The sequence below is a fragment of the Coregonus lavaretus genome, assembly GCF_964263955.1.
Source record: "Coregonus lavaretus genome assembly, chromosome: 20".
NCBI lineage: Eukaryota > Metazoa > Chordata > Actinopteri > Salmoniformes > Salmonidae > Coregonus > Coregonus lavaretus.
In genome coordinates, this window is record NC_140007.1 from 16,022,627 (window position 1) to 16,037,685 (window position 15,059).

The 15,059-nt window shown below is 49.3% G+C and overlaps 1 protein-coding gene across 1 annotated transcript in view; it reads left to right on the forward strand.

The window, feature by feature from the left end:
• The window catches only part of LOC311147973 (ral GTPase-activating protein subunit beta-like), a 59,925-nt gene that overhangs the window by 31,907 nt on the left and 12,959 nt on the right, over window positions 1–15,059 (forward strand). The window contains exons 17-20 of the mRNA XM_084184837.1: window positions 1,112–1,294; window positions 11,670–11,818; window positions 12,171–12,358; window positions 12,821–12,924. Coding sequence (XP_084040963.1) covers window positions 1,112–1,294; window positions 11,670–11,818; window positions 12,171–12,358; window positions 12,821–12,924 — 624 coding nt within the window. The remainder of the gene's footprint in view (window positions 1–1,111; window positions 1,295–11,669; window positions 11,819–12,170; window positions 12,359–12,820; window positions 12,925–15,059) is intronic.

Below are 15,059 nucleotides of genomic sequence, written 5' to 3' on the forward strand. Positions count from 1 at the left end.
TCAAATAAACCTACCATTAAAATTATAGACTGATCATGTCTTCGTCAGTGGGCAAATGTACAAAATCAGCAGGGGATCAAATACTTTTTTCCCTCACTGTAACTACACTAAGCTATACCTAACTAGCCTCCCGAGTGGCACAGCGTTCTAAGGCACTGCATCGCATGCTTGAGGCGTCACTACAGACCCGGGTTCGATCCCAGGCTGTGTCACAACCGCCCGTGACCGGGAGTCCCATAGGGCGGCGCACAATTGGCCCAGCGTCGTCCGGGTTAGGGGAGGGTTTGGCTGGGGGGGCTTTACTTGGCTCATTGCGCTCTAGCGACTCCTTGTGGCGGGCTGTACACCTTCACACTGACTTCGGTCATCAGTTGAACGGTGTTTCCTCCGACACATTGGTGTGGCTGGCTTCCGGATTAAGTGGGCGGGTGTTAAGGAGTGCAGTTTGGCAGGTCGTGTTTCGGAGGATGCATGACTCGACCTTCGCCTCTCCCGAGCCCGTTGGGGAGTTGCAGCGATGAGACAAGATCGTAATTGGATATGACTAAATTGGGGAGAAAAAGGGAGGTAATAAAATAATAATAAAACAAAACCAACCCTAACTAGACCTAACTTCACTAAATTATACCAAACTACACTAAACTAGACCTAACTACACTAAACTAGACCTAACTACACTAAACTATACCTAACTACTGTACACTATCCTAACACATGCTAGACCTTACTTCGAGATGTAGTTGGAGTATACTGAACTTCAATATACTCCAACTTCACTATACCACCTAGGTATCCCCCTTTCCTTTCCCACCCCATCCCTAACCTAAGTACCCAAAGACATCCCAGCTCTAACATGACTTAACATACACTGGCCCTAACTTCACTACATATAAATCCATTATATTGTTATCACCACTGCACACGCTGAGACCTAACACCAGTCCACCACACCAGACCCAGCCACTACTCAACTTCCACCCAGCTGTAAAACACTCTTCTGCAAGGGATAACCCCTAATAAAAAGATAATGCATTGAAAAGGAGTGTATTAAGGCTAAGCATCCACCCAACCAATGCATATCTAAAGTGTGTTTCTGGCTTTGTGTCCTCAGGTGAAGGCATGTGTGGACTCTGCGGACCGTAAGCGTGCCGTCACCTCAGTGTGTAGTTACATCGTGTACCAATGCAGCCGGCCGGCCCCCCTTCACTCCAGAGACCTCCACTCCATGATCGTAGCGGCCTTCCAGTGTCTGTGTGTGTGGCTGACCGAGCACCCCGACATGCTGGATGAGAAGGTAGGTCACCTCAGTCTAGACCGGATCCCAAACCAGATTGTAAAAGTTAAATTATTTAGTAGATGGCCATTTGCGTCATGTTACCGTGGACAGCAGGGTGGAAAAAAGTGCTTGTCTTTCTTGCACTCACACCTGCACATTGTCACAGTTGAGTGTAGAAGTGGTGTGGAATCAAGCGCAGGACACACAGAGGTGCGGAGCTCTCTACTACACCGAACAGAGAGACAAAAACAAACTAGCATACCACAGTGACAACGAACAATTACACACAACACATGACAAAACTCAAGAGAACTTATAGGACGCATAATGAACACTAACAAGGGACAGGTGTAACAAAACAGACAAAACCAATCAAACATCGAAACATAGAACGGTGGCAGCTAGTACTCCGGAGACGACAACCGCCGAAGCCTGCCCGAACAAGGAGAAGGAGCAGCCTCGGCCGAAACCGTGACAGTACCCCCCCTTGACGCGCGGCCCCAGCCGTGCGCCGACCCCGGCCTCGAGGACGACCAGGAAGACGCGGAGCAGGGCGCGTAGGATGACCACGATGGAACTCGGTCAGAAGAGACGGGTCTAGGATGTCCCTCCTCGGCACCCAGCACCGCTCCTCCGGGCCGTACCCCTCCCACTCCACGAGATATTGGAGACCCCCCATCCGGCGTCTCGAATCTAGGATGGACCGAACAGTGTACGCCGGAGCCCCCTCGATGTCCAGCGGGGGCGGAGGAGTCTCTTCTATCTCATAGTCCTGGAGTGGACCAGCTACCACCGACCTGAGGAGAGACACATGGAACGAGGGGTTAATATTCTTGTAATCAATTGGCAGTTGTAACCTGTAACACACCTCGTTCAATCTCCTCAGGACTTTAAAAGGCCCCACAAACCGCCGACCCAGCTTCCGGCAGGGCAGGCGGAGGGGCAGGTTTCTGGTCGAGAGCCAGACTCGATCTCCAGGTGCGTACACTGGCCCCTCACTGCGGTGGAGATCGGCGCTCGTCTTATGTCGACGGATGGCTCGCTGCAGATGGATGTGTGCAGCGTTCCACGTCTCCTCCGAGCGCCGCACCCACTCATCCACCGCAGGGGCTAACACACACTGGAAAGGAGTTAGTTTAGTGGAGGAGTGGCGGAGAGAGTTCTGTACCATCTCGGCCCAGGGAACATACCTCGCCCACTCCTCCGGCCGGCCCTGGCAATACGACCTCAGAAACCTACCCACATCCTGGTTGACACGTTCGACCTGCCCATTACTCTCCGGGTGGTAACCCGAGGTAAGGCTCACCGAAACTCCCAAACGCTCCATAAACGCTCTCCAGACTCTGGAGGTAAACTGGGGGCCTCAATCAGACACTATATCCTCGGGTACCCCGTAATGCCGGAAGACGTGGGTGAATAGAGCCTCAGCGGTCTGTAGGGCAGTAGGAAGACCCGGCATGGGAAGGAGACGACAGGCCTTCGAGAACCGATCCACAACGACCAGGATGGTGGTATTCCCCTGTGAGGGGGGAAGGTCTGTAACAAAATCCACCGAGAGGTGAGACCAGGGTCGTTGTGGAACAGGCAGGGGTTGTAGCTTACCCCTGGGCAAGTGTCTGGGCGCCTTACACTGGGCACACACCGAGCAGGAGGAGACATAAATCCTCACATCCCTGGCTAACGTTGGCCACCAGTACTTTGTGCTAAGGCAGTGCACTGTCCGGCCAATACCTGGATGCCCAGAGGAGGGTGACGTGTGAGCCCAATAAATGAGTCGATCCCGGACCTCGAGCGGGACGTACGTCCGACCCACCGGACACTGTGGAGGGCTAGGGTCGGTGCGTAATGCCCGCTCGATCTCCGTATCGACCTCCCACACCACCGGTGCCACCAGACAAGACTTAGGTAGTATGGGAGTGGGCTCAACGGACCTCTCCTCTGTGTCATACCGCCGAGACAGGGCGTCTGCCTTCCCGTTCTGGGACCCAGGGATGTAAGTGATCTTAAACACGAACCGGGCTAGAAACATAGTCCACCGAGCCTGGCGAGGATTTAGTCTCCTAGCTGCCCGAATGTATTCCAGGTTACGGTGGTCAGTCAAAATGAGAAAAGGGTGTTGAGCCCCCTCAAGCCAATGCCTCCACACCTTTAGGGCCTGTACCACGGCTAACAGCTCCCTGTCCCCTACGTCATAATTTCGCTCCGCCGGACTGAGCTTTTTCGAGTAAAAAGCACAGGGGCGGAGTTTAGGTGGTGTGCCGGACCGTTGCGAGAGAACGGCCCCGATACCGGCTTCTGACGCGTCCACCTCCACTTGGAATGGTAAAGCGGGATCCGGATGCGCCAGCACCGGAGCCGAAGTAAACAGGTCCTTCAGTCTCCCAAAAGCCCTGTTCGCCTCAGCTGACCACCGCAAGCGCACCGGACCCCCCTTCAGAAGGGACGTTATGGGAGCTGCCACCTGTCCAAAACCCCGGATAAACCTCCAGTAGTAATTCGCAAAGCCCAAGAACTGCTGCACCTCTTTCACTGTGGTTGGGGTTTGCCAATTACGCACGGCTGACACACGGTCAACCTCCATCTTCACCCCTGACGCGGACAACTGATAACCCAAAAAGGAGACCGATTCCTGGAAGAACAGACATTTCTCTGCCTTGACATACAGGTCATGCTCCAACAGCCTCCTCAACACTCGGCGCACCAGGGCTACATGCTCGGCTCGGGTAGAACTGTACACTAGAATATCGTCTATGTACACGACCACTCCCTGCCCCTGCATGTCCCGGAAGATCTCATCCACAAAGGATTGGAAGACTGATGGAGCATTCATTAACCCGTATGGCATGACGAGATACTCGTAATGACCCGAGGTAGTACTAAATGCTGTCTTCCATTCATCGCCCTCTCTAATGCGCACCAAGTTGTATGCGCTCCTGAGGTCGAATTTTGTGAAGAACCGTGCCCCGTGTAATGACTCCGTCATAGTCGCAATCAGAGGGAGTGGATAACTATATTTCACCGTAATCTGATTGAGACCGCGGTAATCGATACACGGGCGCAAACCTCCATCTTTTTTCTTCACAAAAAAGAAGCTCGAGGACGCAGGGGAAGTGGAGGGCCGTATGTATCCCTGTCTCAGAGACTCGGCAATGTATGTCTCCATTGCCCTCTTCTCCTCTTGTGACAAAGGATACACATGGCTCCGTGGGAGCGCAGCTCCTGCCTGGAGGTCTATCGCACAATCCCCCCGTCTATGAGGTGGCAATCGCGCCGCCCTCGCCTTGCTAAACACGAGTGCTAAATCCTCATACTCGGGGGGGAACATGCATTGCGGGCATTTGGTTTGGACTCTCCACCGAGGTCGTCCCTACGGAAACACCCAGACATAGCCCCACACACTGGGCAGACCACCCCTTAAGAGCCTTCTCTCGCCACGAAATGGTAGGATCGTGAGTAATCAACCAGGGAAGCCCCAGCACCACCGGATACGCAGGAGAGTCAATCAGGTATAGCTGAATCGTCTCCTCATGACCCCCCTGCGTCTCCATACTAAGTGGCACTGTGACCTCCCTGATCAACCCGGATCCTAACGGACGGCTATCTAGGGCATGTACAGGGAAGGGATTATTAACCGGTAGGAGAGGGATCCCTAACTCTATACAAAATTTACGATCTACAAAATTCCCAGCTGCGCCTGAATCTACTAGCGCCTTATGCTGGGAACGAGGTGCAACCTGTGGAAAACAAACAGGTATGGTTATGTGCACGACAGAAAGCTCTGGGTAAGTGGGGCGCCTACTCACCTGGGAGGACTCCCCAATGTGTGGCCTGCTGTCTCTTCCTCCAGGGACCCTCCCCAGCACCTAGCCGCGGTGTGCCCTCCACGGCCACAGTTGGTGCAGGGGACGGCCCCCCTCGGGCTCCTTCTCCTCCGTTCTCTAGCGCCAGCACCCCCGACCTCCATAGGACTCGGCTCGGAGGTGCTGGAGGGTGGAATGGGCGACCCCCACCCAGGACGTCCGCGGGTGGCGAGCAGGGTGTCTAGCCGAATGGCCATGTCAACCAATTGGTCAAACGAAAGAGTGGTGTCCCTGCACGCCAACTCTCTACGGACGTCCTCCCTGCAGCTGCAGCGGAAGTGATCTATGAGGGCCCGCTCATTCCACCCTGCATCTGCCGCTAGAGTCCGGAACTCCAGTGCAAACTCTTGAGCGCTCCTCATCCCCTGCCGGAGGTAGAATAGACGCTCCCCCGCCGCCTTCCCCTCAGGTGGATGGTCGAACACTGCCCGGAAGCGGCGGGAGAACTCCGCATAGGTGATCGTTGCGGCGTCTATCCTCCTCCATTCGGCGTTGGCCCACTCAAACGCCTTGCCGGTGAGACAGGAGATGAGGGCGGAAACGCTCTCGTGTCCCGAGGGCACCGGGTGTACGGTGGCGAGGTAGAGTTCGATTTGCAACAGGAAACCCTGACACCCGGCCGCGGTGCCGTCGTACGCCCTCGGGAGCGAGAGCCGAATCCCACTGGGTTCCGGAAGTTGGACAGGTGGACTGACCGATGGTGATGGTGTGGTAGGTGGGGGCGTGGGTACCCCGCTGGCCTCCCATCGATGGAGGGTGTTCATCACCCTATCCGAATCTGGTTGATCCTGTCCTCCTGTCCACGATGGCGCTCCTCAATAATCTCGGTAGGTGCGGCTGCTCCTGCTGATTCCATAGTAATGGTGTGTAATTCTGTCACAGTTGAGTGTAGAAGTGGTGTGGAATCAAGCGCAGGACACACAGAGGCTTCGTACTGACGTCTTTAGTGAAGACAAAAAGAACAAGCCAAACACGGCTACATACAACCTGGCAGGCAAGCGAACTTTACGCACACCGGTAAAGTACATACAGTGGGGAAAAAATGTATTTAGTCAGCCACCAATTGTGCAAGTTCTCCCACTTAAAAAGATGAGAGAGGCCTGTAATTTTCATCATAGGTACACGTCAACTATGACAGACAAAATGAGAATTTTTTTCCAGAAAATCACATTGTAGGATTTTTAATGAATTTATTTGCAAATTATGGTGGAAAAAGTATTTGGTCAATAACAAAAGTTTCTCAATACTTTGTTATATACCCTTTGTTGGCAATGACACAGGTCAAACGTTTTCTGTAAGTCTTCACAAGGTTTTCACACACTGTTGCTAGTATTTTGGCCCATTCCTCCATGCAGATCTCCTCTAGAGCAGTGATGTTTTGGGGCTGTCGCTGGGCAACACGGACTTTCAACTCCCTCCAAAGATTTTCTATGGGGTTGAGATCTGGAGACTGGCTAGGCCACTCCAGGACCTTGAAATGCTTCTTACGAAGCCACTCCTTCGTTGCCCGGGCGGTGTGTTTGGGATCATTGTCATGCTGAAAGACCCAGCCACGTTTCATCTTCAATGCCCTTGCTGATGGAAGGAGGTTTTCACTCAAAATCTCACGATACATGGCCCCATTCATTCTTTCCTTTACACAGATCAGTCGTCCTGGTCCCTTTGCAGAAAAACAGCCCCAAAGCATGATGTTTCCACCCCCATGCTTCACAGTAGGTATGGTGTTCTTTGGATGCAACTCAGCATTCTTTGTCCTCCAAACACGACGAGTTGAGTTTTTACCAAAAAGTTCTATTTTGGTTTCATTTGACCATATGACATTCTCCCAATCCTCGTCTGGATCATCCAAATGCACTCTAGCAAACTTCAGACGGGCCTGGACATGTACTGGCTTAAGCAGGGGGACACGTCTGGCACTGCAGGATTTGAGTCCCTGGCGGCATAGTGTGTTACTGATGGTAGGCTTTGTTACTTTGGTCCCAGCTCTCTGCAGGTCATTCACTAGGTCCCCCCGTGTGGTTCTGGGATTTTTGCTCACCGTTCTTGTGATCATTTTGATCCCACGGGGTGAGATCTTGCGTGGAGCCCCAGATCGAGGGAGATTATCAGTGGTCTTGTATGTCTTCCATTTCCTAATAATTGCTCCCACAGTTGATTTCTTCAAACCAAGCTGCTTACCTATTGCAGATTCAGTCTTCCCAGCCTGGTGCAGGTCTACAATTTTGTTTCTGGTGTCCTTTGACAGCTCTTTGGTCTTGGCCATAGTGGAGTTTGGAGTGTGACTGTTTGAGGTTGTGGACAGGTGTCTTTTATACTGATAACAAGTTCAAACAGGTGCCATTAATACAGGTAACGAGTGGAGGACAGAGGAGCCTCTTAAAGAAGAAGTTACAGGTCTGTGAGAGCCAGAAATCTTGCTTGTTTGTAGGTGACCAAATACTTATTTTCCACCATAATTTGCAAATAAATTCATAAAAAATCCTACAATGTGATTTTCTGGATTTTTTTCTCTCAATTTGTCTGTCATAGTTGACGTGTACCTATGATGAAAATTACAGGCCTCTCTCATCTTTTTAAGTGGGAGAACTTGCACAATTGGTGGCTGACTAAATACTTTTTTTCCCCACTGTACAAAGGCACAAAAGTGCGGAGCTCTCTACTACACCGAACAGGGAGACAAAAACGAACTAGCATACCACAGTGACAACGAACAATTACACACAACACATGACAAAACTCAAGAGAACTTATAGGACGCATAATGAACACTAACAAGGAACAGGTGTAACAAAACAGACAAAACCAATCAAACATCGAAACATAGAACGGTGGCAGCTAGTACTCCGGAGACAACGACCGCCGAAGCCTGCCCGAACAAGGAGAAGGAGCAGCCTCGGCCGAAACCGTGACACACATATGTTTTCTTCCTGCCACTGATTCTGCTGATAGCAGCTATTTCATAGTAGGGTCTCCTTGTGTTATGAAACCAATAACTAGCCTACTAATATTGATACGCTCGCTAATTCTAGGGTTCCTAGGCTAGTTAACTGGTCTGTAACCTGATTTAAGGTGTGTATCTACAGTGCATTCATAAAGTATTCAGACCCCTTGACTTTTTCCACATTTTGTTACGTTACAGCCTTATTCTAAAATGGATTCAATCACACAATACCTTACAATGACAAATCGAAAGAGGTTTTTATATATTTTTTGCAAATGTATTAAAAAGAAAAAACAGAACTACCTAATTTACATAAGTATTCAGACGCTTCGCTATGAGACTCGAAATTGATCTCAGGTACATATTTTGTCCATTGATCATCCTTGAGATGTTTCTAAAACTTGATTGGAGTCCACCTGTGGTAAATTCAATTGATTGGAAATGATTTGGAAAGGCACAAACTTGTCTATATAAAGTCCCACAGTTGACAGTGCATGTCAGAGCAAAAACCAAGCGATGAGGTCGAAGGAATTGTCCGTAGAGCTCCAAGAGAGGATTGTGTCGAGGCACAGATCTGGGGAAGGGTACCAAAAATGTTCTGCAGCATTGAAGGTCCCCAAGAACACAGTGGCCTCCAACATTCTTAAATTGAAGAAGTTTGAAACCACCAAGACACATCCCGGCCAAACTGAGCAATCAGGGGAGAAGGGCCTTGGTCAGGGAGGTGACCAAGAACCCGATGGTCACTCTGACAAAGCTCCAGCGTTCCTCTGTGGAGATGGGAGAACCTTCCAGAAGGAAAACCGTCTCTGCAGCACTCCACCAATCAGGCCTTTATGGTAGAGTGACCAGACGGAAGCCACTCATCGGCCCGCTTGGAGTTTGCCAAAAGGCAACTAAAGGACTCTCAGACCATGAGAAACAAGATTCTCTGGTCTGATGAAACCAAGACTCTTTGGCCTGAATCCCAAGCGTCATGTCTGGAGGAAACCTGGCACCATCCCTACGGTGAAGCATGGTGGTGGCAGCATCATGCTGTGGGGATGTTTTTCAGCGGCAGGGACTAGGAGACTAGTCAGGATCGAGGGAAAGATGAACGGAGCAAAGTACAGAGAGGTCCTTGATGAAAACCTGCTTCAGAGCACTCAGGACCTCAGACTGGGGTGAAGGTTCACCTTCCAAGAGGACAACCACCCTAAGCACACAGCCAAGACAACGCAGGAGTGGTTTCGAGACAAGTCTCTGAATGTCCTTGAGTAGCCTAGCCAGAGTCCAGACTTGAACCTGATCGAACATCTCTGGAGAGACCTGAAAATAGCTGTGCAGCGACACTTCCCATCCAACCTGACAGAGCTTGAGAGGATCTGCAAAGAAGAATGGAAGAAACTGCCCAAATACAGGTGTGCCAACCTTGTAGCGTCATACCCCATAAGACTAGAGGCTATAATCTCTGCCAAAGGTGCTTCAACTAAGTACTGAGTAAAGGGTGTGAATACTTATTTCAATGGGGTATATCCATTTTCTAAAAACCTGTTTTTGCTTTGTCATTATGGGATATTGTGTGGAGATTGATGACGAATAAAATCAATTGAATCCATTTCAGAATAAGGCGGTAACGTAACAAAGTGTAGACAAGGGGTCTGAATTCTTTACGAATGCACTGTATGTGAGAAATCAGTGTATGAGGACTGTGTTGTATGTACATGTGCCCAGGAGACAGCAACCTTACCTCAGGTCCAGAGCCAACTAGCCCAAGCGTATTATTGATTCAAAAATGGTGACCGACGTAAATGCAGTACCAGTCAGAAGTTTCACCTACTCATTCAAGTTTTATTTTTTATTTCTGACTATTTTCTACATTGTAGCTTTGCACACTCTTGTCATTCTCCCAACCAGCTTCACCTGGAATGCTTTTCCAACAGTCTTGAAGGAGTTCCCACATATGCTGAGCACTTGTTGGCTGCTTTTCCTTCACTCTGCATTCCAACTCATTCCAAACCATCTCAATTGGGTTGAGGTTGGTTGATTGTGGAGGCCAGGTCATCTGATGCAGCACTCCAGCACTCTCCTTCTTGGTCAAATAGCCCTTACACAGGCTGCAGGTGTGTTTTGGGGTCATTGTCCTGTTGAAAAACACATGATAGTCCCACTAAGCGCAAACTAGATGGGATGGCGTATCGCTGCAGAATGCTGTGGTAGCCATGCTGGTTAAGTGTGCCTTGAATTCTAAATAAATCACAGACAGTGTCACCAGCAAAGCACCCCCACACCATCACACTTCCTCCTCCATGCTTCACGATGGGAACCACACATGCGGAGGTCATCCGTTCACCTACTCAGCGTCTCACAAAGACACGGCGGTTGGAACCAAAAATCTCAAATTTGGACTCATCAGACCAAATGACAGATTTCCACCGGTCTAATGTCCATTGCGCGTTTCTTGGCCCAAGCAAGTCTCTTTTTCTTATTAATCTTTCATCTTTATTGGTGTCCTTTAGTAGTGGTTTCTTTGCAGCAATTCGACCATGAAGGCCTGCTTCACGTGGTCTCCTCTGAACAGTTGATATTGAGATGTGTCTGTTATTTGAACTCTGTGAAGCATTTATTTGGGCTGCAATCTGAGGTGCAGTTAACTCTAATGAACCTATCCTCTGCAGCAGATGTAACGCTGGGTCTTCCCCCCCCCCCCCCCCCCCCCTTACCTTGTCACAACACAACTGATTGGCTCAAACGCATTAAGAAGGAAATACATTCCACAAATTAACTTTTAAGACGGCACACCTGTTCATTGAAATGCATTTCAGGTGTCTACCTCATGAAGCTGGTTGAGAGAAGGCCAATAGTGTGCAAAGCTGTCATCAAGGCAAAGGGTGGCTATTTGAAGAATCTCAAATATATTTTGATTTGTTTAACACTTATTTGGTTAATACATGATTCCATATGTGTTAGTTAATAGTTTTGATGTCTTCACTATTATTCTACAATGTAGAAAATAGTAAAAAGAAAGAAAACCTAAACTAAAAATAAACTAAAAAGTAAACGTCTAAAACTAAGGATTCAACCCAAAACCAACGGCCACATGGCCACCAAGAAAAAAACATGCAGCCTGCTGGCTTTGCAAGCTTGCACACTAATCATTTCCCCATTGCCTCCACCTGTGGGCTTAATAAGGCTTAGCATAACACCCGCCACTGACCCGGTTGGTGCTGCAACTTGGGGATGTTGTGTGGAAGTGTATCCTGGTAGTGTGTTGCCTAACTGTGTGCTAACACTAAACTACCCACCATATCATAAGTATAATACTTGCAATAACTGAGATATGTGATTGTTTTCCCCCCTACTTAACCTAGTTGAATGCACTTACTGCAAGTAGCTCTGGATAAGAGGGTCTGCTAAATGAGTAAGATGGAAATATGTGTCATAACTAAACATTTACACAGTAAAAGGGCTTTGGCAGTGGGTCTACACTAATCCAGTGTATTTTAATGCGATATGCTTTGTGTTACAGTAGATTTTAGAGTAGACTAACTTTGTATATGTGGAGTTAAATATGTGTAGCGTGATGCCTGTGTTTGACATGTGTGTCCGTCAGGACTGTCTGATGGAGGTATTGGAGATCGTAGAGCTGGGTATCTCAGGCAGCAAGTCCAAACAGGAGCAGGAGGTGAGACACAAGGGAGAGAAGGAGCACAACCCCGCCTCCATGAGGGTCAAGGATGCAGCGGAGGCCACCCTCTCCTGGTGAGGCTCTAAATCCAGCACAATTCAATAAACACCTGGGTTGTGTTCATTAAACACAAACTGGAAGGAAACTGGTTGATACAGGGTGGGACTACCCGGACTTGTCCAATAAGAAATGCTGATTTTTGTTTTCTGTTTCAAAAGGTTTTGCTACAGTGTGCTCTAATAAAAACGACCCTGCATTTATGCTCAGAATTACACATGGTCTATTAATAACTAATAAAACTAATTACTAATGTTTATTGGTCCTGTCTGGGGATCAGTCTAGACTCTTTGAAACCACTGTCTGTCTGTATCTGTCCCTCCCCTCACTCTCTTGTTATTGTTGATGGTTGCTTTTGTTGTTGTCCAGTATTATGCAGGTCCTGGGGGCCTTCCCCTCCCCAAGCGGCCCGGCCTCCACCTGCAGCCTGCTAAACGAGGACACTCTGATCCGCTACGCCCGGCTCAGCGCCACGGGGCCCAGCAACTTCCGCTACTTTGTCCTGGACAACTCAGTCATCCTGGCCATGCTGGAGCAGCCATTGGGCAATGAACAGAGTTAGTGGGGGGCGTGTAAAACCGTTTTCTAAAGCAATTATTCACTTGGGTTATGATTTACTGTGGTACTAGCACGGCTGTGGTGGTAGACGGTATGAGGCGAAGACCGCAGCGTAGCCTTGCTTATAACCACAATAAATCACACCCCCTCATGTATTATTGCTTTAGTAACATTGTCCTTTATGTTATTGATGTTTCTTGTCGTTCTTGATATTTATTTGTAGTTTGTAAGATTGTTGTATTTTTGGGCTGATGCTTGTGTTGCTCAATTGGACTCATCTTGTGAAGTGAACAGTTAAATACTGAGACTGATACATAAATGCAAATAGGATAGTGGCTTATGACAGTGAGTAGGCGTCTCAATGGCAGGTGGCTAGTCAGGCGGCCATTTTGGCTCAAACTAGTATTTGGTTTCTACTTTCTCTGGGAGCCCTGGTGTAACTGCTTCTCCTGTCTTCTCAGACCCCAGCCCGTCAGTAACAGTCCTGATCCGGGGCATGGCCGGCCGACACGCTTGGACTATGCAACTCTTCCACCAGCCCAGAGGAGCACGGGCCAACCAGAGGGTGAGAGGAGTTGGCCCACTGTACCACCTTGGTCTGCCAGTTAGACACACTCACCCCGTACTGTGCTGGCACTGATATTGTTGCAGTACGGCTCAGCTCAGTAACAGTATTGGAGGATCTCTTGCACACTAGTATTATTATTTACGGTGGCCGTCTATTCAAATAGGGAAATGTTAGCAATAAAACTGCTAACATACTACGCTAATAGAGCTAACTCCAGCACCACTAATAGAGCCAACTCCAGCACCACTAATAGAGCCAACTCCAGCACCACTAATAGAGCCAACTCCAGCACCACTAATAGAGCCAACTCCAGCACCACTAATAGAGCCAACTCCAGCACCACTAATAGAGCCAACTCCAGCACCACTAATAGAGCCAACTCCAGCACCACTAATAGAGCTAACTCCAGCACCACTAATAGCTAACTCCAGCACCACTAATAGAGCCAACTCCAGCACCACTAATAGAGCCAACTCCAGCACCACTAATAGAGCCAACTCCAGCACCACTAATAGAGCCAACTCCAGCACCACTAATAGAGCCAACTCCAGCACCACTAATAGAGCCAACTCCAGCACCACTAATAGAGCCAACTCCAGCACCACTAATAGAGCCAACTCCAGCATCACTAATAGAGCTAACTCCAGCAAATACTTTTTTCCCTCACTGTATATATATATATATATATATACACTGCTCAAAAAAATAAAGGGAACACTAAAATAACACATCCTAGATCTGAATGAATGAAATAATCTTATTAACTACTTTTTTCTTTACATAGTTGAATGTGCTGACAACAAAATCACACACAAATTATCAATGGAAATCAAATTTATCAACCCATGGAGGTCTGGATTTGGAGTCACCCTCAAAATTAAAGTGGAAAACCACACTACAGGCTGATCCAACTTTGATGTAATGTCCTTAAAACAAGTCAAAATGAGGCTCAGTAGTGTGTGTGTGGCCTCCACGTGCCTGTATGACCTCCCTACAACGCCTGGGCATGCTCCTGATGAGGTGGCGGATGGTCTCCTGAGGGATCTCCTCCCAGACCTGGACTAAAGCATCCGCCAACTCCTGGACAGTCTGTGGTGCAACGTGGCGTTGGTGGATGGAGCGAGACATGATGTCCCAGATGTGCTCAATTGGATTCAGGTCTGGGGAACGGGCGGGCTAGTCCATAGCATCAATGCCTTCCTCTTGCAGGAACTGCTGACACACTCCAGCCACATGAGGTCTTGCATTAGGAGGAACCCAGGGCCAACCCCACCAGCATATGGTCTCACAAGGGGTCTGAGGATCTCATCTCGGTACCTAATGGCAGTCAGGCTACCTCTGGCGAGCACATGGAGGGCTGTGCGGCCCCCCAAAGAAATGCCACCCAACACCATGACTGACCCACCGCCAAACAGGTCATGCTGGAGGATGTTGCAGGCAGCAGAACATTCTCCACGGCATCTCCAGACTCTGTCACGTCTGTCACATGTGCTCAGTGTGAACCTGCTTTCATCTGTGAAGAGCACAGGGCGCCAGTGGCGAATTTACCAATCTTGGTGTTCTCTGGCAAATGCCAAACGTCCTGCATGGTGTTGGGCTGTAAGCACAACCCCCACCTGTGGACGTCGGGCCCTCATACCACCCTCATGGAGTCTGTTTCTGACTGTTTGAGCAGACACATGCACATTTGTGGCCTGCTGGAGGTCATTTTGCAGGGCTCTGGCAGTGCTCCTCCTGCTCCTCCTTGCACAAAGGCGGAGGTAGCGGTCCTGCTGCTGGGTTGTTGCCCTCCTACGGCCTCCTCCACGTCTCCTGATGTACTGGCCTGTCTCCTGGTAGCGCCTCCATGCTCTGGACACTACGCTGACAGACACAGCAAACCTTCTTGCCACAGCTCGCATTGATGTGCCATCCTGAATGAGCTGCACTACCTGAGCCACTTGTGTGGGTTGTAGACTCCGTCTCATGCTACCACTAGAGTGAAAGCACCGCCAGCATTCAAAAGTGACCAAAACATCAGCCAGGAAGCATAGGAACTGAGAAGTGGTCTGTGGTCACCACCTACAAAACCAGTCCTTTATTGGGGGTGTCTTGCTAATTGCCTATAATTTCCACCTGTTGTCTATTCCATT